This window comes from Triturus cristatus, chromosome 1_2 (assembly GCF_964204655.1).
Source record: "Triturus cristatus chromosome 1_2, aTriCri1.1, whole genome shotgun sequence".
In the NCBI taxonomy this organism is placed as follows: domain Eukaryota; kingdom Metazoa; phylum Chordata; class Amphibia; order Caudata; family Salamandridae; genus Triturus; species Triturus cristatus.
The window spans coordinates 1,009,562,878-1,009,585,998 of NC_140580.1; the positions used below are offsets into that span (position 1 = coordinate 1,009,562,878).

General features: G+C 43.9%; 1 protein-coding gene across 4 annotated transcripts in view; it reads left to right on the forward strand.

The window, feature by feature from the left end:
* The window catches only part of LOC146868589 (uncharacterized), a 1,503,661-nt gene that overhangs the window by 651,266 nt on the left and 829,274 nt on the right, over window positions 1-23,121 (forward strand). For all 4 annotated transcript variants that reach the window (XM_085611695.1, XM_085611716.1, XM_085611705.1 and 1 more), the window contains 4 exons: window positions 3,081-3,134; window positions 17,714-17,758; window positions 20,333-20,386; window positions 21,079-21,123. In XM_085611695.1, the coding sequence (XP_085467821.1) occupies window positions 3,081-3,134; window positions 17,714-17,758; window positions 20,333-20,386; window positions 21,079-21,123 (198 nt within the window). The remainder of the gene's footprint in view (window positions 1-3,080; window positions 3,135-17,713; window positions 17,759-20,332; window positions 20,387-21,078; window positions 21,124-23,121) is intronic.

The window sequence follows — 23,121 nt, forward strand, 5'->3', positions numbered from 1 at the left end:
TCCTTCTTTATGTGTTGGGTTTATGCTGCTGGTCCTGGCAGACTTGAATGGGTGGGTGAACATGAGTGTTCCTTGTTCGACTGTTTGCCGGGGGGCGGGTGGGGTTGTTAATTTATGTTATAATACTGAGCTATTTCAGGAGTTCGTTTTGGTTATGTTGCTCCGTAAAGTCCATTGCTGCACAACAACAGTGCCATCTCCCACTACGTCTTCAGAGTGCTGGAGTTGTGGGGAAGTTCACGACAGCATTTATGACCCCACATGATGGAATCCAGTAATATTATTTCCTGGAATGTTCGGTGGTTGGCTAATTATACAAAACGATACAGGGTCCGCTTATTCCTCAAATGTACGAAGGACCACATTGCATGCGTACAAGAAATGCACCATATGTCCAAAGAGGTCCAGCAATTGGCGAAGAAGTGGAGGGGGCAACTATATTTAGCCACATATTCTTCATATGCTAGAGGGGTGCAATATGGGTAGCTCACGGGGTACCCTTCCACCACATGTACACCAAAGCAGATGTAGATGGGAGATTTGTCCTTGTATAAAGTACACTTGATGTGAAAAACATCACTATTTTTAACACCTTTTCACCTAATGCTGATGATCGTCATGTCTTCCTGCAGATTCAGGACCTGCTCCAGGATAACACTGACTCCCCTATAATCTGGGCGGTAGATTTTCAACTGTGTGGCGGTTGGGGATAGAGATCGCCATCCACCCCATGTGGGGACTAAGCCGTTGATGATTTGGTCGCTTTTAGAGTTTATGCACAATCTAGACTTGGTGGAAAATTGAAGAGCTCTCCACCCGCACACCCAAGAATACAATTGTCATACATTGACACTTCACATATACAGCTGCCTGGGTCGCATATTGGTATCAAGGCTTCCCAATTACACTTTAAAAGTGGTGGCATACCTGGGATGATATTTATCAGATCATGCTCTGGTATTGTGTTGTTACATAGCCAAGATAGCCTTACTCCCTAAAAGTCTTTATACACGGTTAGAACTCTTATGCCCCTTTAATTAATGGATAATCGGAAGACCAGAACCTCCTTGGTATGGGCGGCTCAAAGCAGTAGAGTAGCCGTAGTGGTATTAAAAAGAGATATGGAAGACGAGCGACTGGCCTTACCAGATATACAGCATCACTACTATGCAGCCCATTTACAACATGCAGTGAAATGGCGTACGGACTTGGATACTGGGAAAAAAGATTACTACAGGGCACAACTAATGGCATGCCATTGATGCGGCTCCTTATGAATGGGGGGCGAGCCACTACACTGGTTCCCTACCTGATAAAGCAGCTATTTGGGAGAGGGTGGTTAAAATAGTGCTCCGTGGGGTGCCCTTTGAAATGTGACTGTGGGACCTTCCTCCTTTTCATGCAAAAGGCAAGCACATGTCCATGGCCCAGTGGAGGAGAGGCGGCTGCATATTAGCTCGAGATCTCTACCCTGGTGAGGTTTTTATTACTTTTCAGGAAGCTCTGGATACGTTTCAATTAGGAGCAGGCCAGTTCCTACAATATGCGAAACTGGAGAATATGGTTCGAGGGGTGTGGTGTACATTTCAGGCAGCCCCTGGGCCGCCACAGTTGTTGGGTGGGCAGCTCAGATTTGGGGGTGGGGGGGGGAGAGGGTAGACATTTGATAAAGCTCCTTTATAAGGTCATCAGGGAGGATCTCTCGTAACTACTGATACAGGCTCGCCAGGCATCGAAAAGGGGTGCTCTCTGAGCCCTTTACTGATGTGGATTGGAGCAGGGCCTGTACGCTGGTTCACAAGGTATGCAGATTCAAGCGCATACATTTCAACTACCTCCATTGCAAGGACATTACTCCATATGCCTCAGTAAAATTTACCCACATAGGTATCGCAATGTCCCAGGTGTGGGGAGGATCGGGCCTGGCAGTGTAGGGAAGTGGAGATGTACTGGGTTAAGGTGGTTTCGCGGACCGAGGGGGCTCCAGGGATTCAGCTACTGATTACTTCTCAGGCATGTCTACAGGGTGTGGTGGCTCAACCCAAGGGCAGAAAAATGTGTTATAAATGTATGCAACTGGCTCTCCTCTTGGCAAAGAGGAAGGTGGCGATTGGTTGAATGAATGTTTGGATTCTCTAAGTGAGTCTGTGGATTAGAGATGTTCTGGAGTGGAGGGAGGTTGAGGAACAGCTCATTAGACTGTCCAGATATGATTAAAAGGCTCAGGATGATATTGCTACATGGGTGTTGGTACTTGAGCACTTCCAACAGTATACGGATAATGAGGTTGGATCGACTGTGGACACTAGCACTTATTAGGAGGCATGAGGCAAACTAGCATGGTGAACTTGGGAAGGGTTTGACATAGTGCAAAATAACTATATGTGCTGTTATGCACAGCTCCACCTCCGGTACCCAATACCAATCCGTTACATTTTTCTTTATCATGTATCTGTGCCAAGTATATGCAATGCCGGGCATAGCACAAGGGACATGTTTTGCGGGCAACTGGTTGAATTTAGTTTGACTTTCCTGTTGTTTTTCTTGCCGCTATCTTGTAACACTACAACATTGAAAAATTAAGGTATTAAGAAAAAAAATGTCTGAGCTTCTCAATGAAAGATGTGGGCAATAATATTTATATATTGGAACATGTATATTTATTAACTTATTATATCTTATTCTCTCTCTTGACATTTTCTTTATACCATATAAGATGTCTCATGTAACTTTTAATTCTTTCTGTCTTCTGTGCTAATAATAGATTATATACTTAAAATGTTAACTGATAATCCTATATCTTCATGTGTATGTATCCATTATAAATGTTATTAATAAAACATTTCGACACAAAAAAAAGAAAGATGTGGGCATTTGATATATATGAGATGCTTTTAGAGCTGTGGCTATGAAGTAGACTTTGAATAACCTCCAGCTGCGAACTGTAAATACAGGTAAGATTTTCTAAGAGGTGCTTGCTGAGCTGTAGATAGTCTGTAGTTTGCCGCTTTGTTTCGGAGCTGGAAATGGTTATACTTGCCTCTGGGCCCATTAAATGATGATCCTTTTGTCTTTTTCAGGGATTCATGGGAACTCCTGGACTTCCTGGCGACACAGGCGAGAAAGGATTGAAGGTGAGGACACCTGCTTTTCTTGGGTTTTAGCCATAGCAGGATTTGTTCAACTGTGTTAGGCAAACCATTTCTTTTGGGGTTTATAGGTCATCATAAGGGTTCTGCCTCTATGACTCTGTGGTAGTGTTGTCTATTTTTGTGTTAGATACTTGCATCCGAGTTGAAGGCATAGTACTATTTAGAGGATGTGCTGAAGCAGTTTGTGTGACAATGATGCCTCCATAGATAGTGGCAGCAGAAGGGATGCAGCACACATCATTATTGCAGCATTCTCACTCCGTCCAAGTAAAATGTATGGTGCGGCAGATCTGCTTTAGAACACTTAGGTCCTGATTAAGAATTAGGTGGAATTTCGTGCAGAAATTATCACCCGCTGGAATTACTATTCACAGCTGGTATCCCTGCATGGAATTCCACCTATTACAAGTTAGACTCCGCAGAATGGGAATAACTGTGCAGACACTGAATTACTGTGTGGAAGTCCGTATGGTAGCCCCTTTTCCAAAGGGTTTAACGCTCCAATTTGCCGCCACATACTCTGAGCAGGTGGTAAATGTAAGTAAGGGCCGGGTTGTGGTGAGGGTTGGAGTTAGAAGCTTGGGGGCGAGGGTATATATAGACTTTGCCTGAGACCTGGGGGGAAAAGGGTTGGTTGTCAAACCCTCATGCAATTAGTTTCGGCTAATAAAATTTTGTCTGGTGTTCCCGCAGCACCTGGAAAAAATAATGAGTGCAGGAATATTGGGCAACTCATAATAAAGCAGAGTGTAGATCCAAATGGTAATTCTGGTCCATCTTCCATCAGGACCTCAGTGTTTACTGTCATTAAAACTAGAGTCAATCTAGTGCTGCACATCATAGAGAAGAGAGTGTTTGTATTTAACAAAAGCTACGAGCCTGCCTTAGGTCTCCTCGTCAACAGTTTTGGCCTGTTAAAAGAACTCAATCTGATACCTTGCACCGGTATAATGACGGCTTAGATTTACAGTTGGTTGAAAGTAATCTGCTTCCGCATCCTGCTAAAGAATCTCCGTCTTTTGTCTACTGGCAGTCTCTGTGTTAGGCCTACTGGAATTCTGTTCTTCAGCTACCATGGCAGGTCTTATTGGTTCCTGGCCTCCATGTACAAGGGAACGGTAAAATGTGACCCCGGTCTGCAAACAGTTCTTTCAGGGGACTTAAACTCCACATATATGAGTGGATCTTACGTGTATAATAATTCTCAGATATAAAGAGAGTCAGTAGGTGGCGCTTATCACTCCGTAATAGTGCAGCCAGGGTAAGACGTCCTAGTTGTCTTTTGTAGGATTCAATATGCTCTGGTACTAGCATTGACCAGACTCGGCAGACTTCACTATTTAGAAAGACAAGCCTCACTTTGTATCAGTCTTCAGTTATAAGCAAAGGCCTATATTAGATGGGCTGATCATGTCACTTAAGACAATTAATCATCCAGTTTGTCAACCTGAAGACCAGTCTCATGGAACTTCTTTGCTAGGAGATTCGGTGTGAAACTTTGCAAGGTGACTTGATTGGATCCAAGTAGACAACACCAACCACTACTCTTTACAGTCATGCCGAGGTACATAGTCAAAGAAAGAATGTTAAATCATCATGCCAGAGTTTCACTAATACATCTATGTCGACATTTTATATGGTGTATATAAATCACCTTTCAGCTAATTAGCAGCTCTGAATCCTGCAAAATCAGGATAGTCCACTAGTCTTTTTTTGCTTGATACTTTTTGCTGTGCGTTTCACCACTACTAAATTATCAGAATTTCTTTGAAGTGATAGGCAAATAGTGCACAAAGCAACACACACCTCTTTCTGGTGGCTGGTTAAACTAGGTTTTCAGTTGTGCTGCACTGTCCTTTTTCTGTAGCTTAGGATGCATCCTGTATGGGCTTGTTACCTTATTACAGTTAGGCGTGCTGGTTCCAGTCTGAATTTTCTGCCTATAAAAGTGTTTTTATGCACTTCTTCTTTGACTTAATTGTAAGCATAAATGTTATGTATTATAGATACTTCACTGTCATATATGTTGGTCATTCTACACCATGCTTACACGCTTGTGTACTTGGTACTTCTATATGTAAGATGGTTTGTGTCCTTGCTTGACTGTTAATTTCTGATGAAATAACAAAGTTGATTTTTTCTCCTGAGGGCGTCTTTTACCCCATTCATATTTGTATCTGCCACATTAGCATATACTTCAGTCTTTGAAAGGTTGACATTTCTAACGTTCGGGACCCTTGTTTAAGTATGGACTGTGTGTCTCTCTCTCTTGAAATGAACTATGAAATCCGTGGAAACTAACACCTCTCCAGCACTGGATCTTTCATATATTCATGTGCTTAAATTATTCCCCGATGTCAGACTGGAAACCCTCAGTAATCAATGTTAACTTAACTGTATTCTAAAACAGCAACTAACATTGAAAACAAATCGAAAGGCAACCATAGACTACCAGCAGCCCATCCACCTCTTATTTGATAGAGACTTCTAGCCACAGATTCATTACATTAGAATATTCCTCAGGCGTCTGACTGAATCTGGACATTATAGAGCTGTCCCCCTGCATGTCCATAGGTGGCGTCGTTTGGCTCTATGTGGTGTTGATGCCATTGGTGGTGCCAAACCCACTGTGATCTCTGTCTTTGATACGGAGCCGGACCGCCATTACCCCACGCCAGTTCCGGCACCACGAGGCCCACACGGACTAAATCGGAGATGGAGCCCTATTTCCCAGACAGGACCTCTCAGAAACATGAATGGAGAGGATCTGAGGATCCCAATGGCTATTGCGACCACCTAGCACAGTCCATGGCCAAAGACACCTGGTATGAGGACCTGGCTGATGCCAGACATCTGGACACCTCACCGACATTGGCCTCCTCTTTCCTCCCACAGTGGCTATTATGGAAGGGGCTTCCTTTGTGATGGTGGTCCGAAGGTCGGCTGAGGTCCTTGACCTTCAGCTGCCGATGGTTGAGATCAATACCAATGTCATGCAGAGGTTCTTCAACCTGGGCTGTCTCCTGTCACCACCGCCTCACTCCCAGGGACCCAGCCTTCCTCACCTAGGAACCCATCCCTGAGAGTCTGGTGGTCTGGGCCTCGAACTCTAAAATCAGTTCTGGCACATTCCCTGCCACACCACCGGATAGGGAATCCAAGAGGCTGGATACCTTTGGTATGAGAATTGTCTCTTCCACTCGCCTTGTGCTGCAGGCCTTGAAGAACGCATGCTTATTGGGCTGCTATTCCCGTACTGCATGAGATACGGTTGGGCAAGTGCTGTCTATAGTCTTGGAGCAAGCCCGTGCCATGCTTTCCCAAGTTAATGCTGATGGGAGAGATGTAGCAATGTTCACAATCCTATGTGGATTGGATACAACCAACTCGATTGGCAGAGCCATTGATTCCACGTTGAAGACATCTGTCTTTTTGGGAGATGTCCAGGCATCTCTTATGTACATGCCCTTCAACAGCACTTGCTTCTTTGGCAACCATGAGGGCATTTGAATGCTTTAAGGATAGTAGGGTCACTGCTAGGTCCTTGGGACTCATTATGGCCCAGCGACAGCTGTGTTCTGCTCCTTCCATGGCTATTGTAGAGGCTACAAGCCGCTTCCTTTTCCCACTAAACCCCCACGGTCAGCAGGCACCTCAGTCCTTTCGTGGCCATGGACGCGGCTCACACAAACCTCGTGGGAACCATGGCCAGAGGTCTACCCAATCTGCTCGCTCCCCAGCAGCTGCAGCCCCAAAGCCTTTTTAATGTATCCTCCCACCATCATGAGCACCTGGGTGGTGGCAGGATTCAGAACCATCTGCCCCAAAGGCAGAAGATTACTTCAGATAAATTGGTGCTTCAGATTGTCCAGCGAAGCTACACCCTACCCTTCCAGCAGATTCCACCACCTGTGCAACCTTCCCCCTATCAGCTGATGGAGGACTACCTTTCACTCTTGTGACAGGAAAGGCGTGCTCTTCTTGCCAAAAGAGCCATTGAGAGGGTGCAGTATCAGAAGTAGATCATGGTTGCTATTCCAACTACTTTCTGGTGCTGGAAAAAAATGGAGGCCTCCATCCAATCCTAGAATTATGCCCTCTCAACTACTTCCTGAAAAAGGAGAAATTCAAGATGTTTAATTTGGTCCACATTCTGTCTGCCTTCGACCCTGGAGACTGGATGGTAGTGCTGGACTCACAGGATGCATACTTCCATATCCCTGTCCTATCTACCCACAGGCGTTACCTGCTGTTCATGTTAGGCCAAGAGCATCATCAGGTCACTGTACACCCCATTGGCCTTACTAACACCCCTCGGGTGTTCACCAAAGTGGATACAGCACATCTGCGGAGGTCAGGGGTTTCAGTCTTCCCTTACCTTGACAACTGTCTGTTGAAGTCCGGCTTGCCCCAGACAGTCATCTCACACGTTCAGACAATGGCAGACCTCTTGCATTTGCTTGGGTTCACAGTCAATGTGTCAAAGTCACACCTGACTCCCTCTCAGATGCTCACTTTCATATGAGCTGTTCTGGATGCGTTACAGTTTTGGGCCTATCCTCCAGGATAGGGTGTCCAAGATATTTGGGCTATCGTTCCGATGTTTCAGACTCTTTCCTTGATTTTGGTGAGACTGACTCGGAGGCTGCAAGGTCTCATGGCCTCCTGTATCCTGATGGTAAAATATGCCCATTGGCAAATGCAGACTCTACAGTGGGATCTGGAGTCCCAGTGGAAACAGTATGAGGGCAATCTCTCCGATCTTGTCCAAATATTTAAGGGAACTGCAAAACATCTGCAGTTGTAGTTCATGAACTGTATTGGTTCAGAGCTCACAGTAGTGACAGATGCATCACTTTTGGGTTGGGGAGGCCATCTGGAAGAGGTGGAGATCAGAGGACTCTGGTCTTAAGTTGAGTCTCGGCCCCACATCAACCTGTTCGAACTTAAAGCGATTCATCTGACATTGAAAGCCTTTCTACCTTCCATCAAGAGAAGTCTATCTCAGCTGTTCAGACACCAGAGCCTCCATGTGGTATTGCAACAAGCAGGGCAGGGTGGGGTCATGGTCTCTTTGTCAATACGCCCCTGCCTCTCTGGACATGGCTGGAATGTCAGGGCATTTTCCTGGTGGTTCAACATCTGGCAGTCTCTCTGAATGCCAGAGCATACAAACTCAGCAGTCAATGCCTCGCAGAACATGAATGGCATATCCGGAGGTGGTGCAATTCTCTTCAGAGTTTGGGGAGAACCTTGGTTAGATCTATTCACCAATGCAGAGAAAGTGCAATATCAGCACTTCTGCACGCTGGGCTTTTTTCATCTCGAGTGGAGCTTTGGATTCCTGTACACCTTAATGCCGGAACCACTACTGCCCAGAGTTCTCAAGAAGATCAGGAACGACTAAACCCTGGTGGCTCCAGATTTGGGAAGGAGAGTCTGGTATCCTGAGCTCCTGAAAGTGAGCATCTGTCCTGCGATCAGGTTGCCCCTTCAAGAGGATCTCCTGTCACAGCAACAGGGCAGGGTCCTGCACCCGAACCTGCACACTCTCCATCTACACACATTGAGATTGAGCGGCGACAGTTGAAAGTATTTGACCTCCCTTCCGAAGTATGTGATGTCATTCTGGCATCCCTCCACAAAAACGGTATGCACCTGATGATGGGACAAACTTGTGGCTTGGTGTGCTATGAAATCCATTGATAGTCTGTGTGCACCCTCGTCTGAAGTCTTTTTGTTTGCCTTATCTCTTCCCCAGCAAAGACTTGCTTTAGGCACAGTTAAAGGGTACCTTTCCACCATCTCTGCTTTCTTGCAGTCGCTGGATCAACCCTCCCTGTTCAAGTCACCCATTGTGACTCATTTTTTGAGAGGTTTGCAGCACATTTTTCACCTTACACCTTTCATTATGCCCCTATGAGATCTTAATTTAATTCTCACTTTTTTAATGTGTTCATAATTTGAGCCCATGCACAAATGCCCTCTGAGACTGCTTGCTTTCAAAACCGTTTTCCTTGTGGCTATGACATCTGCCATTGTGGACACTTTTTGTTAACCTCCCCATAAGCCACCTTTTTCCCGGGTAAGCAGGGTCTTAGGACCAGTACCTCCTTCTTACCCAAGGTGGTCATACTTTTTCATGTTGAGAAAAACATCGCACTGCCTAATTTCTTCTCCCCTCGCATTCTACCAATGAAGAGGAGAGACTCCAAAGCCTGGATCCAGAAAGAGTGTTGCATTCTACATTGATCGTACCAAAGACTTCCAGGTGGACGACTAGCTCTTTATTGGATTTTTGGGTGCGCAGAAAGGTAAGGCAGTCCACAAGAGAACCATCTCCAGATGGATTGTCCTCTGTATAAAAATTTGCTATGCAGTGGCCAAAACACGACCCCCTGAGGGCTTGAGAGCTCATTTTAACCAGAGCTAAAGCTGCAACCACTGTGCTAGTTCATGGAGTTTCAGTCTTGGACATCTGACGGGCATGGGCATCGCTTTATGGATAGTCAGGTTTGATGTGATGGGTATTTCAGGACTGTTTGGCCTAGCAGAATCACAGAGTCTCATCCGGGGGAGAGATTGCTTTGGTATGCATTCCAAGGTAAGGAATCTGAGGCTAGAAGTCTCGATTAGATGAGCAAGTTATTTACACCTGATCTGGTAGAGACTCTAACTAGCCGCAGATTCCTTATCGACTCTCTCATCCTCTCTCTTCTGTGAACTTTACATTTCTCATCAAAAGATACTTAAGGATCACATTTTGACAAGCGGGTCATTGTACCTCAGTATGGCACAGTGCTTCTGGCACAGAAAAATAGTCATGGACTAAAGTTAGCACACTGGGGTGGTGCCTTTAGAGGCATCAAACAAGTCACATCTGGTGCGGACGCCGCCGATGACGCCACGTAGAGCTGAACAGTGCTACCTACTGGCACACTAGGGGACTGCTCAAATATTTATGGATCCAGTCTGACTGACACCTGAGGAATATTCTAAGGTAAGGAATCTGCAGCTAGATAGTCTCTACTAGATAAAGTGTTACCAAAGGTAAGTAACTTGTTCTTTAAGAGTCCAAGACCAATCAATCAAATTGAGCGGCTCAGAACTCCCATCCTCCTCAGAGGCACTTTTTATGAGATTTTCAACTGTATGTATACAAACAGGGAATCCTTTTCACTCTGCTTACTTTCTTCAGATTGACCCATATTTGGATTTTGTTTTCTTCAGATAAGCTCCAGCTACGCCTCCAGAAAGTGAATGTAAACCTTGCCTTCCACTTCTTTCCACTGGGAAGCTGAGACTTATTTTTTGACTAAGAACATGGCTGATGGTTTACATTCTAGATCTATCTTTAAGCTATTTCAGTTGTGTGGAATGAGAAAAATCTTCACAGAAGACTTACAAATAAAATGTATTCATGTCTACTCAAGAAAGGACATATGCCCAACAACTGTTCCATCTATGGAGCATTCAGCACAGAAACTCAAGGATAGAGAAGGTAATCTGCTGTGTATTTTGAACCCTGAATTTCCAGGACTGTCTTTAGAAAAGAGCACTTCTAAGGTAAGAAATTGCAAATTAGATTTTGTCAGCTTGTAGGAACCTTTCACAGGTGCCTCCAAAAGCCTTGTGTGACCCCCATCAGAAGACCCTCTGCAGCTACCTTGAAGATACAGTCTTCTGCCCATAAGTGATGTTTACACTCTGGAATTTGGAACCAAGTCACAGTCTACTGATTTTTCCTTCATGTTCATGTCAAAAAGGTCGTCTTTATCACCTATGACCTCTCAGCCAACGAGTAACGACAAGACACCTGCCACCGGAACACCATCTTTGATGATTTCACAGAAAAAAAGCAAGTCTTCTCTCCACTGATTGTAAGACCGTCAACGAAGATATCGTTGACTAAACCATCAATGTCATTAACTGTTTTGGTTCCAACCTAGTCGATGATGGCATTGACAAAAACAATGACTCCAGCATGACCTCAAACACAGATTCCATTCACATACCGCTCTGGTCATAAGTGCTTCCAATAAGGTTTACATCAGAGCGATCTGCACAATTATGGGATGATTAATCTTTTTTATCCCCATATTGTGGTGAAGTTGACATAGAATGCGCTACTGATGGAGGGGACACAGTCAACCTATATATTCAAATGGTGACATGTGATTGATGCAGCCTTGCACACAGAGGGACCTGATCTGAATACTTACTATGTACCTGAGGACTCTGAAGAACTATATCATTTTCAAGAGCCCTCCTATTATGGATGGCCACCATAGACCGAGGTGCCAGTGGGTACAGGTGGTTCAGGTGGCAGTGTTTTTTTATATTCCATGAAACATCTTATCAACCATGTATACATCCTACTAGCCCTAGTACTTCTGGAACTTCTTCCACAGGCTCCTCCAACAGATTTAACCCCTCGCCCAATAAAACTACAGAGACTCTGGTAACTTACCTTCCCACCCAGCCCTCCAGATGCCTCCCATAAGAAGAGACAGGAAATCAACCATCTGTGTTACCTAGAAGGAAATTAGGACAGGACTGAATATCCAATGCTGCTGATGATGATGGAAATGACTCCGAACAGTGAGAAGGTTTTGCTCGTGATGGAAACCACCAGGACCCAGAGTGGAATGATTAAGTTCCTAGCCTCAAACTGTGTCCCAGGGATTCACCGCTGGATCACCTCTACAGTTTCGACATGTAGCACTACTAAAGCGGCACATAGGTTTAACCTGTCTATAGCTCCGATGGAGAAGAAATTGTTTTTATTTAATTTTAAAGGACAAGGTAGGCACTCCATAAAAAAAAAGTTATACCCTACTTGACTACATCTGGGAAGATGGGCTGACTCACATGTGAGCCCAGCTGTCGGCTCTGCTCTGATTTTGAGATTAGAGAAGAAGCACAAAGTACCTGCGTCAGGTCCTCCTTGTCTACTAAAATCAAAACTGATACTGTGATTTTTGGCTACTGGCCAGAGTTTCTAGAAATCCAGAAACTGCTCATGCAGTACCCACAGACTGTGAGGGCAAGCGATTACATAGTGTGAGTACAAACATGTGAGTGTTTTAGAGCAACATCAGCTAAAATAGCAAATGCGAGTGCCATCTTTTCTTGTTCTGATGGGCAACTTTGGAATTACATTGCCCCTTCTGTAGACAAGTTCCCAGGTGGCTGTTGACTGACTCGCAGGTGACTAAAATAGACACAGACACGGCAAGTTATTTGGGATTGTTTAAACAGAGACAAGGATTCTCCTTTAATTGGAGACAATCTTATGGTCAGCGAAGTTACTTTTGAGTAGTTTTCAACCCTGCAGGCAGGAATACAACTGACAAAATCAACCTGTCACTCAATACAGAAGAAAACAGTCTGCAGCCTGGAGGACAACAACAGTGTAAGCGGAAGGGCCAATCAACCACAACGGCCAAGACAGAAGCTGCGAGACCTGACATCGTGCTGCCCGCCACCCTCACTGTCCAGTCCTGTGGGGGAAAGGTGTGAGCACTTGTATCAGCCTTGTGAAGCTAATTCAGATTCTTGGGCATTTGGCATTGTGCAGTAATATAATTTATTTTTGAACCACCAATGACTCCTCTGCGAAGTGAACATAATTTCCATGTGAAGGTTCTACGATTAGAAATGATCAAACTACTAGAGAAAGTGGCCATAGAACCGGTGCAAAAAAGATCAGGGATTCTATTCTAGGTTTTTTCTAATTTGAAAGAAAACTTGTGAATAGCATCGTATTTTATATCTGAGAGCAGTGAACAAATGCATTGACAAGCAGACGTTAATGATGCCCTCCAGTCCTCCATCAGCTGAAAGGATTTCTTAGCATCAACAGATCTAGAAAACACATAGTGCACCTACCAACACACTGCCTGCATCTGAAATACACTTTGTTTGCCAGCCATCACTATCATTTAACACTCCGCGTTAGTCGGAAGTCAAATTCAGAATATTTACAAAATGTCTAGCTCCAGTGGCTGCATATTTGTGGCATCAGGGGTGGAGTTTTCCCATATCTCCATGAAGGGCCATCAAGATTCCTTCATTGTGGCAAACATCACATACACCGGGCTATTTGTTTACACTAATTACACTAAATGTGTTAAAATAATTATGTCTACATTCAGTGATTAAAATATATACTCTACTATGTAGCATATTTTACTTTTAGGGTAAAACATCTGTACAGATGCCCTAAAGGCTTATCTGTCCCAGGAGAGACGAGAAAGATTGAGGAAGCTGGTCGAGGACACCAATGCAAAGTCACAAGTTTAAGTCAGAAAGTCCTCATGTATTCCCTTGATTCCACAATGTTGTTTGAGAATGAGGCCACTACACGTGTAATACGTAGTGGAAGCAGATTTCGGGTCAATGGGATGATTACATTTTGACAACAATGGAAATAAAACCAGTTATGACTTGGTGGATGCAAGCAGGGCAAGACCCTCACAAGGGGCAACCACAATTTTATCTAATAGAAACCTCATTAAAAGGCTGGGGGGTGCTTGTACACAATCTGTCTGCCAGTGGTCCCTGGGCTCCTCAAGAGCTGCATGTAAACATCCTGTTACTGAGAGCAGTAAAGTTGGCTGTGAAAGGTTCATTTTCGCTGGTCTCACATCAGGAGGTCATGATAAGAGCGAATTCGACAACTCTTTATTACATAACAAAACAAGGAGGGACGAAATCAAAGAAGCTGTCACAGGATCCCATCGATTTTTGCACTGGGTGTTAAGTCATGAGAGCACCCTGACAGTGGGACATGTAGACTGCTACAAATGTGGACTGGACTCAAGACAACTCGACTTGATATTTCAGAGGTGGGCCAGGCCTCCTCTGGATGGTTTTCACTACACTGGAGAACTGCAAATGCCAAAATTACGTGAGCAGGTGGTGATGCCCCTGTGCCCTAGAAAAAGCATTTTTGATTCCTTGGTCATGGATATTTGTCCATACTTTCTCTCCACGATTCCCCTGGTACCCAGGGTTCTACACAGTTTGTATTAGGAACCATGTACACTGGTAATCGTTGCACTAACTTGGACTAGGCAGTTTTGGTGTATGGGGCTGTGGCACCTATCTCTAGAAGCATCGATCCAATTTAAACAGGATCCGTACCTTCCCTCCAAGAATCAATGAGAGGTGTTACCTCACGACCCAGCCTCGCTGAACCGGATTGTCAGACTGCCCCATCCCTAGCATATAGATCCCTTACTATTCCAGTATACTGTTGGAAGATCCTGCAGGCAGCCACAGCAGCTTCCACGGTAAAAACTCTATAAAATGGAAGCAATTCCTTTTTTGGCGATCATCTAAGAACATTGACCCCTTTCTATACCACCCCACCTTCCACACTAGTCAGGGCCTGGTTTACAATATTCTTCAATTAGTGTACATCTGACAGCTATGTCCAGATACCCTCAGAACTTCTACCACTCCATTTGGCGGCACTTCACTGGAATTCCCTTCCTCTGGAAATGCATCTTATGGAGGACATTTTTGCGTTCCGAAAGCATTTGAAAACTTGCCTGTACCCTCTTTAGGAGTATTAATCTTCAGAATTTCCCCATTTGGTTCTAGCGCCAGGATGTCTCCTTGGGGATGATGGGTACGCTTTATAAATAAAATAAATAAATAAATCTTTATTCTCTGCTACGGTGATTAGGAATTTGAGAGAACTGGCTTTCACCTTCTTCCCCTATTAAAAGCCCACCAGCTTGAGAACCTTTGAAGCCATACATGAGGCCTCTACTTTCTTTTCAGTAATAACAACTGAAAGGCACATCAGCAAACTAGAGGAGCACTTTATAAACCTGCCTCACATTAAATTTGACCAGCGCAAGGAGACTTTCTCTCCAAATCCTAAATTCATTTCTAAGATACCAACATCATTCTATCTGAACCAAAAAACATTTAGCAATGTTTTTCCACAACCATCTACAGTTGTAGAAAAGTCTCAGCATTCTTTGGACCTCACATATTGTTTGGAATTGTATAATAATAGACCAGAATACTGATAAGTATTTATTTCATAAAGAAACAAATAATTATCAAAACAGAGGAAAATAGAAAAATGATGGGTAAGCTGTATGAATTAATCTCAGCCACTGATAATTACTTTGGGTACAATTCATTGTTATGCCCAATATGTAATCTAAGACAGAAATCAGCAATTTGCAAAGTAGACTTGGTTCTTCCTCCAGCAGGAACTGTTGATGTATATGCCCAGACGTGGGTCCTGTGTCAAGCTCATGCTACTGACCAGGTCAAAGTAAGCTGACACTTGTCTGGGGTTCTTTGTATTCCCGTTTAGAAGGGGACGAGCCTGGCAGCTCAGGCTGGCCTGTGGGTTGTGGAGCGGAAACAACACTGATTTGCATATGGCTGGTTCTTGTGTGTGTTGGCATCGTGGCCAAAAGAACAAAGGACTGCCCAAGTGTAAATTAGCAGTGGCTGAGGTTAATTCAAGAATTCGCCCATTACTATAGTGTCTGCTTTATCATAACAGGGTAAAGCATAGCATGCTGGATCACAGCTTGAGTCCTTTTTCCATGCAATAAATAGGCCACCTCTGAAGCACAGAATAGGGGCAAATTTGACGAGAGGCTTGGTCGCCACAACACACTCCTTGCTGGAGTACCACTGCTGTACATATGCAAAGCAGCGACTTAGTCTTCAACCCGCTCCTTCGCCAAGCATAATTGTCTGGATGTCCAGCTAAATCTTGACTACTGTGGAACAAGTAGTACTGCACAACTTGTTTTATTGAAGGACGTCTCATTGCTGCCTATTGCGTTATGCTTAACGTAAAGTAATCCTTTGGTAATCCTAATTCAGATATGTGAACCTATGAAAGACCTAGGGCTGGAGAAGAAAAAGTTAATTACCTTTAACTGCGGTTCTCCAACATTAGTATACTTCATAGTTTCACATGCACCCACCCTCCTCTCTATTTATGGGGCTACCAATATCTACATAATTTAATGGTTTGAAAATATGATGTCGGTGCCTCTGAGCCCCTCCACTTGATTGTCTGGACTTTGAGTCATTAAACGAGGTGGATGGGCTACTGTGATTTCAAAGACGTACTTGTGCAGTGAGTGAAAACCGTTACAGAGGACATAATCCATACACACTTGGAGTTTGAACATATCAAATGATAAAGTGGGTTATTGTTCAAAAGAATAAATAACGAGTTAAAACAATGATAAATAAAAGTATGGGTGGGCTACTGGTAGTCTATGGCTGGTTTTAAATGTGTTTTTAATGTTGGTAACTGTACTGGAAGATTGCTGTGTTAACATTGAATAACGAGGATTCACAGCTGGCTGTTGGGTAACAATTCAAATATGTGAATCTATAAAAGATGCCAATGCTGGAGAACTGTAGTTACAGGAAGGTAGCGTTTTTTGTCTAATTTAGGATACTAATAAAGTCCTCTGAATCAGCTTTATTGGGCTTGTACATTGCATTCATTACTTTTTAAAAAAAGACAGGTTCCTCCTCATTTCATTATGAAACTTACATGGAGGAGTAAATTACAAGATTCTAAGACATTCTCAATCCCTACCTGCAGTCAGAGAAGAATAGATAAGGAGCACATATAGATAACCCCAAAAGTATGCATTATATTACACATAGACAGACATACAAAATAATCATGGATGTGTTTGTGTGTGTCTGTATATGTTTGTGTGTGGAGTCATTGAGCATTGGAAAGGTTATAATAATACCACAGCAAATACAGCACATACTCCCTCATGCTAACACGGCTAGCTTGCGGATTGATCCCCAGATTCCTGTTTGCAACCAAATCATTGACACGTGTCTCCTGCATTCCTTTGGGAGCTTCTCCACTGTTTTCACCAGGTAAACCGTGGCGCAAGATATGTTTGCAAACAGTTAGAGTTTCTGGGTGGTTAACTTACTAATCACCTATCACAATGGTATTGCGAATCGGGGCTACTGGAGGGTAGAACTAGGGCCGTTTGGTGCAGTTTACAAACTTAAATGGGAGGAAGTGACGGCAAACTGAGGAAAAGCAGTTTGAAGAAGGTACTATTTCGGTATGAGATGTTCTTCTACCTCCTAATACTTCAGCGTTCAAGTTTTAGATTGTTTGATATTATTAACACTAACCCTCCTCTCAGCTAAAAGAGTGGCTAGGGGGCCATGCCGCGTCTGGGCAGAGCCATCGTCTTAGCATACCGGGAGGTATTCAGGAGAGTTTCAAGGGGCAGAACCCCTAACATTCACAGACCGCTCATATGCACAAACCCCTTGGCCTCTCACTCATAAGGTGTCAAAGGACCTCTCTGCTGTAGAAGTCAATTAACAAACTGTGGTAATTTGTTGGGGTCTGCACTATGAGCGTGCTTGATTGACTTTGACAGTTCTTAGTTTTAAACCCCCTCCCGCACTAACTTTAGGTGACCACACAGGTGACTCCACCTCGAGAACACTGTTAGGACTTGCAATGTTTACATTCTCTGCACACAGCTCAACTAATTTTCTTGTTTGTCTTGATTCAGGGGGCGAAAGGCGACAGCGGGCTCCCAGGACTTCGAGGGGTGCAGGTAAGGAATGGGCAGTTAATTTCCCCATAGTAAACTGGGCCTTTCTGGAAGTAAAGATCACAGTTCTGCACTTAAACAGTTCTATCAAGCTTAATATAACAGACATGTCTACATGCAATAGTGTGAGGTGGTCAAAGAGGAGGATGGGTCATGCCTGTGGCTCTTTGTCCTCTAGCACACTCACTGTGATGTTCCTCCGCTTGTGTATCCCCTCTCTGGCCCAGTTCTGCCTCCTCCAAGAGTGCTTATCTAGACATTGTAAAGTACTGGGCCATCAAGTAGAGTCTGCAGATGCTACCACAGTCCAGTTTTCACACACCCCCTCTTAGACACCCCCCTTCACTAAGATATCCCCTTTTCCAGGTCTCCTGTGAAAACATTTTCTCTCTCATTCCCTCCCCCACCCGCCCTCCCCCATTCTGGACTCTTGCACACAGTGCAGCCATGCACACGATTTTTTTCTCACACAACATACCTGTTTGTGTCACAATTCCCCTCTCCTCCACGGACACAGATCTCCCAAACACCTTCCCTTGCACCGGCTTTCATGCATGCACATCGTTACTCTAGAGCAAACCTTATTTTTCATCGTAGAACCCTCATCCCATTTTCACATACGTGACCCATTGCACACACTCCACTATCATGCACTCATTCTATCGGTCTTAGACACACATTCACACTCAACTTCTTTTATAAGCACTGTTTTTACATATATGAGCTCTTATCACAGACGTCTTCTTTACCATACAGACTGGCTCTGTCTTGTCTCACAAACTCACTGATGGTCATATTATTATTATTATTTTTGAGTTTTATATAGCGCTAGCTAGACACGAAGGTATCAAAGTGCTTTACATGTTATGAGATAACATTTACAAAAAGTACATGAGGGGATTCATAAACGTCATAGTTGAACAATAAAGCATTAAGTGGTAATAAAGTCACAAAAGTATTACACAAGGACGACAGTGGCGGCTGCCACAGAGTAGTACGGGTGAGGCAGGGGAGAAACGAATATAAATTCAGAATATTCTCGCCTTCATTTGGGTTTCTGACTTCAATAACACGACCTTTTCAGGAGCCCCCTATTCAGGCCATGGTCAATAAATATCTGTGAAATTTGGGATACTCGACCACCCCATGTCCTATTCTGGGGGAATCATTTGGCCTATGCCACTGTCTCTCACTGATTATGTAAAGAACCCTTTAATATTCTTGTGGGAAGGTTTTCTCATGCCAAGAGAGAAACCAAGCTTGAATAATGTTTTCCCTCCCACCAGAGGAAAACACTGCTGTCTTGAGGAAGGCGTTGGACAGGCATTGGCGACCATGAACACTCTACACCAATTACGTCAGTGGTCCCACACAAGTTATAAGTAACTGCCCTTCCATCATATGGCCTCTGGCTGCTCCTCCTGCACAGTGCCTGTGGTGCCATCCTGGAAACCCCTGGGAATAGAGTTCTGCGGACCTGTGGACACTATGGTGTGCTTGCCATGTGTCTGGGATCCAGAAGATGTTGCTTGCCTCTGGTGAAGCTCCGTGTTGAAGTTATCATCGATTCTCCCTCTCTTAGTTAAGACAGGGGCTCTTTTTTTGGGAAGCCACTTGCCAGAAATGGAGAGAGATTATGTCCTGCTCAGTTCAGAGCAGGATATATAGGTAAGAGAGAGAAAGGAAAGGGTGTGCCACCCAAGAAGCTCTCATGGAGGACAAGAGGTGGCCCTGACTGCAAGGAATTCCCTTAAGCCGCACAAGATAAGATGCCACTATGATTCTCCGTCAGTCAGTCATACAAACTGAAACGCATCAGCAGCTGGCAAGGTATGCTAGTGACACTAGTGAACCCTGGGCAGTGGTAATGAAAGTGAACACAACGTGACAGTACATTTAGTGCTCTTACAGCAATGGCGCAGACGAGCTATAGAGCGGTGAAAGGGAATGCACCCAGAGTGATAACTAATGGCTCATATTAATTCAACTGTTGCCATTCATCACTTTTGTGATATTTACCCGAGTATCACAAGTGTGTCCAGATATAGTTCGTGAGGTTGTCGTGCCATGTGCCACAAGTTGCACCTCACAGATAGGGTCCAAAATGTGATATGACATCGGGGGATGCTTGTGTCACTGTTCTAAGGGAACGTGGCCTATCAGTTTGGGATGAGCAGTTCTTTTTGGGGCAAATTTCAAGAAAATGACCTCCAGACACAGAAAGGGTACAGGACAATGGAAATGGTAGAACTGTACAATACCAACGCTGGTAACGCAACCTAACATTTGGTAGCTCTCTGCAATGGCACAAATGAGAAAACAAAACTGTCTGAATGCAGGCAGAATAATTATCAGTGGTCTAAATGAATTCAAAAAATTCCAATAATCACTTTTCACACACTGTGCACCCTGCATGGCATTTGTCTAATCATATTTGATAGAAAAACGAGTCTGAATTTTTATAATAAATGTAATTTAAAAAAAAAAGAAACTGGAAAATTCACTACGGAGTCCATAATTTCAGTAAGAGCCAAACATCTTCTCTTTACTCTCTTTCCTTATTCTTTACTCTTTTAGGGCCCAATGGGAGTGAAAGGTGCCTTGGGATTTCAGGGAGCCCCAGGACCAACTGTGAGTGTTTCCGTCATTGGATTACTGAATGATTTTATTGTTATTTGCTTATTGATTTTTTTAATTAGACCTGCACTGGCTGCCGGTAGCCCAGAGGGCGGCTTTTAAAACCGGCTGCATTATCTTTAGGGCATTACAAAGTAAAGGCCCCAAATTTATCATCAATCTGCTTGCCAGATACACCCCCTCCCGCAACCTCCGCTCTGGTCACAAAAACTTGCTCATGGTGCCGGTTGTTAGGAAACAACGTCAGGGCGGCAGCTCTTTTCATTTTCTTGCTGCCTCCCTCTGGAACTCCTTGCCAGCTTCGTTAAGGTCACACGAGGATATTCTAGCCTTTAGACTAGCCTTTAAGACCTGGCTTTTTAGAGAAGCTTATCCTTAGACGTTCTAAGTTGTCCTCCTGTTGCTGTGTTATGCTCTGAAAACCTCCTACAGCGCCATGAAGCCTACGGGCGTACGTGCGCTTTATAAGCTAAATTTAACATAACATAACATAACATAATTGTCTCTGTGTCAGAAGATTACTCAGTGTGTTCTTTGGCAAGGTAATGTCTTATTTAGAGAGACTCGTAACCAGGAGTGAAAATTACAAAATACCCCCCCCCCCCCTCCAGTCCATCTCTAGTGAACATATCTTGCTATTCACTGCTGTTGCTAAAGTTTCACAAGTCTTGTGTTTCTGTCTTTAGGGGGAGCAAGGCAATACAGGACCCCAAGGACCAGTTGGATTGCCAGTGAGTAAAAAGTTTTCAAGATAAACAATATTTGCCTCCTTCCCACTGCTCAGCCTGTAGACCACCTTCTCCTCCCATTCAATCTCTTCATGCCTTCTAATCTCTTACTTTGTGCAGTGTTTTACTCTTTTTAGCTACTTTTCCACTAAATAAGCCACTATCTCACACACCCAAGGATCATTTGAATTGCCTGTGAGTAAATGTTTTAATCCATGCCAGAAAAAAGAAATGTGTCCCATTAAAACATGCTATAATAATTGTACATTCACCCATTTATGTTTACAGTACAATGTTCAAATTCCATCCCTATACCACAGCACAGGCCAAATGAATCTACTATTACTCTAGCTTGTGCTCTCTGCCTTGTTTTGTTTGTAAAAATGTGCACATTAAAACACAGCTTGGCCTAAACAATATACCCAGATCCATAGATTCTAATATTGTGTTGTAATGGTTTGAGGCTTTCAACGATTTCCCCCACAGGTCATCCCCCACCCCACCCCATCCCCTCATCCATGCATCTAAATGGATCTAGAAAAATCAAATCTACAATAGCTTTTCATTAGTGCCAGGTGGCGCCGAACAACATCATCACTGAAGCTCTATGGACTCCTAATTATGATATAAGATTAGAGTATATAAAGTGAACTGGTGCCAGTGGTGTCAGTTCCTTTCATTCTGCACATGTAACGGTACAGATCTGCAGCCAGCCTTTTTGGCTAATAACTAAATGTTTTTTCATTTAAAAAAAGGAAATTTTAAATTTCTCTGTGTGATTATATAATTCCCAAGGCTCGTCTTTCCTGCAGAAGACAGACACCTAGATTGACCCTCTTCCACAATGTTTTTGGTGTTTAGGATGGGCATGTGAGGCTGTGTCATTCGACCTCTGTTTCATAATACAACCTGAGGCTCTTACGGAGAGAGAAGCAGTGCTTCTAATGGCTATTTATAAATCAAAATCCGTGTCTCCTTCCAAGTCTCGGGTCATGCCCGCACCTCCTTTTATTCATGAAGCACTTCTTGGGGACAGCCTAAGAAGGAAAAGAGGAACCATTCTTCTACCAAGCACAAGAAATTAGAGGACCTAAGAGACTTCATCCTCTATTTTTGTCCAAGCCATTTCTAAGGCCATTTTGTCTCTGCTGTCTACCAAGCAAATATATCTCCCTATAAAAGGGGCTTCTGTTGAGTACCTTGAGGATTTTAAGAAAATCATGTCTTCTTAAAATCTCTGGAGCACCTTTGAGTGCCTCCATTGTGGATCTGGGGGATTCTTGGATTCTTCGTTGGGTGATCTACTATTTAGACAACTGTCCCATCTGAAGTCCTTTTCGGCTTGCGCCTTGGCACTGACTTCAATTCCAACCTTTCTTCCTGTTGCAGGGATTCTACGTAGGCACAGAACTATGCTTGGGACCATAGAACCTTAGTTGGCAGAGATTGGGTCATCCTATCACCTTAGTTCCCATGAGCCCGGGACCGGCTAGCTATAGTGTCTCACTTGCCCTCCTACTTTCTCACAGAGGAACAAGTGATTAGACACCCCAGAACACAACACTCCCATCCCTCTTGGGAGTCGCGATGACAGGGCACACCCTTTCACTCTCCCACCCGTACAAGTCCACAATAAGATTTGATCTGGAAAGTTAAAAATGTTTATTTTCAACTATTGTGCTCTAGTATACAGTATACGTGCCACAATAAGCAAGAACATGCCTAACACAAATACGGGCAGCATAGTAAGTAATCCATAGGTCATAAGAGGAGCTGTCATTATATTGGACAGGGTAGGCTAACCCACCTCCCCTTTCTATGGAAGCACAGTGATTATATATTAGACGATCTCTGGGTGTTTGCAGCGGACGCCATACCTTAGCATGGACAGATGAAAGTTCTACATATCAGGTGCAGTCACAATCTTTTCCCTGGAAAGATCCCTCTCCAAGTGTGCTGTTGCTTTTCTGTGTATACCTATATGAGAAAAGTATGTGCTCC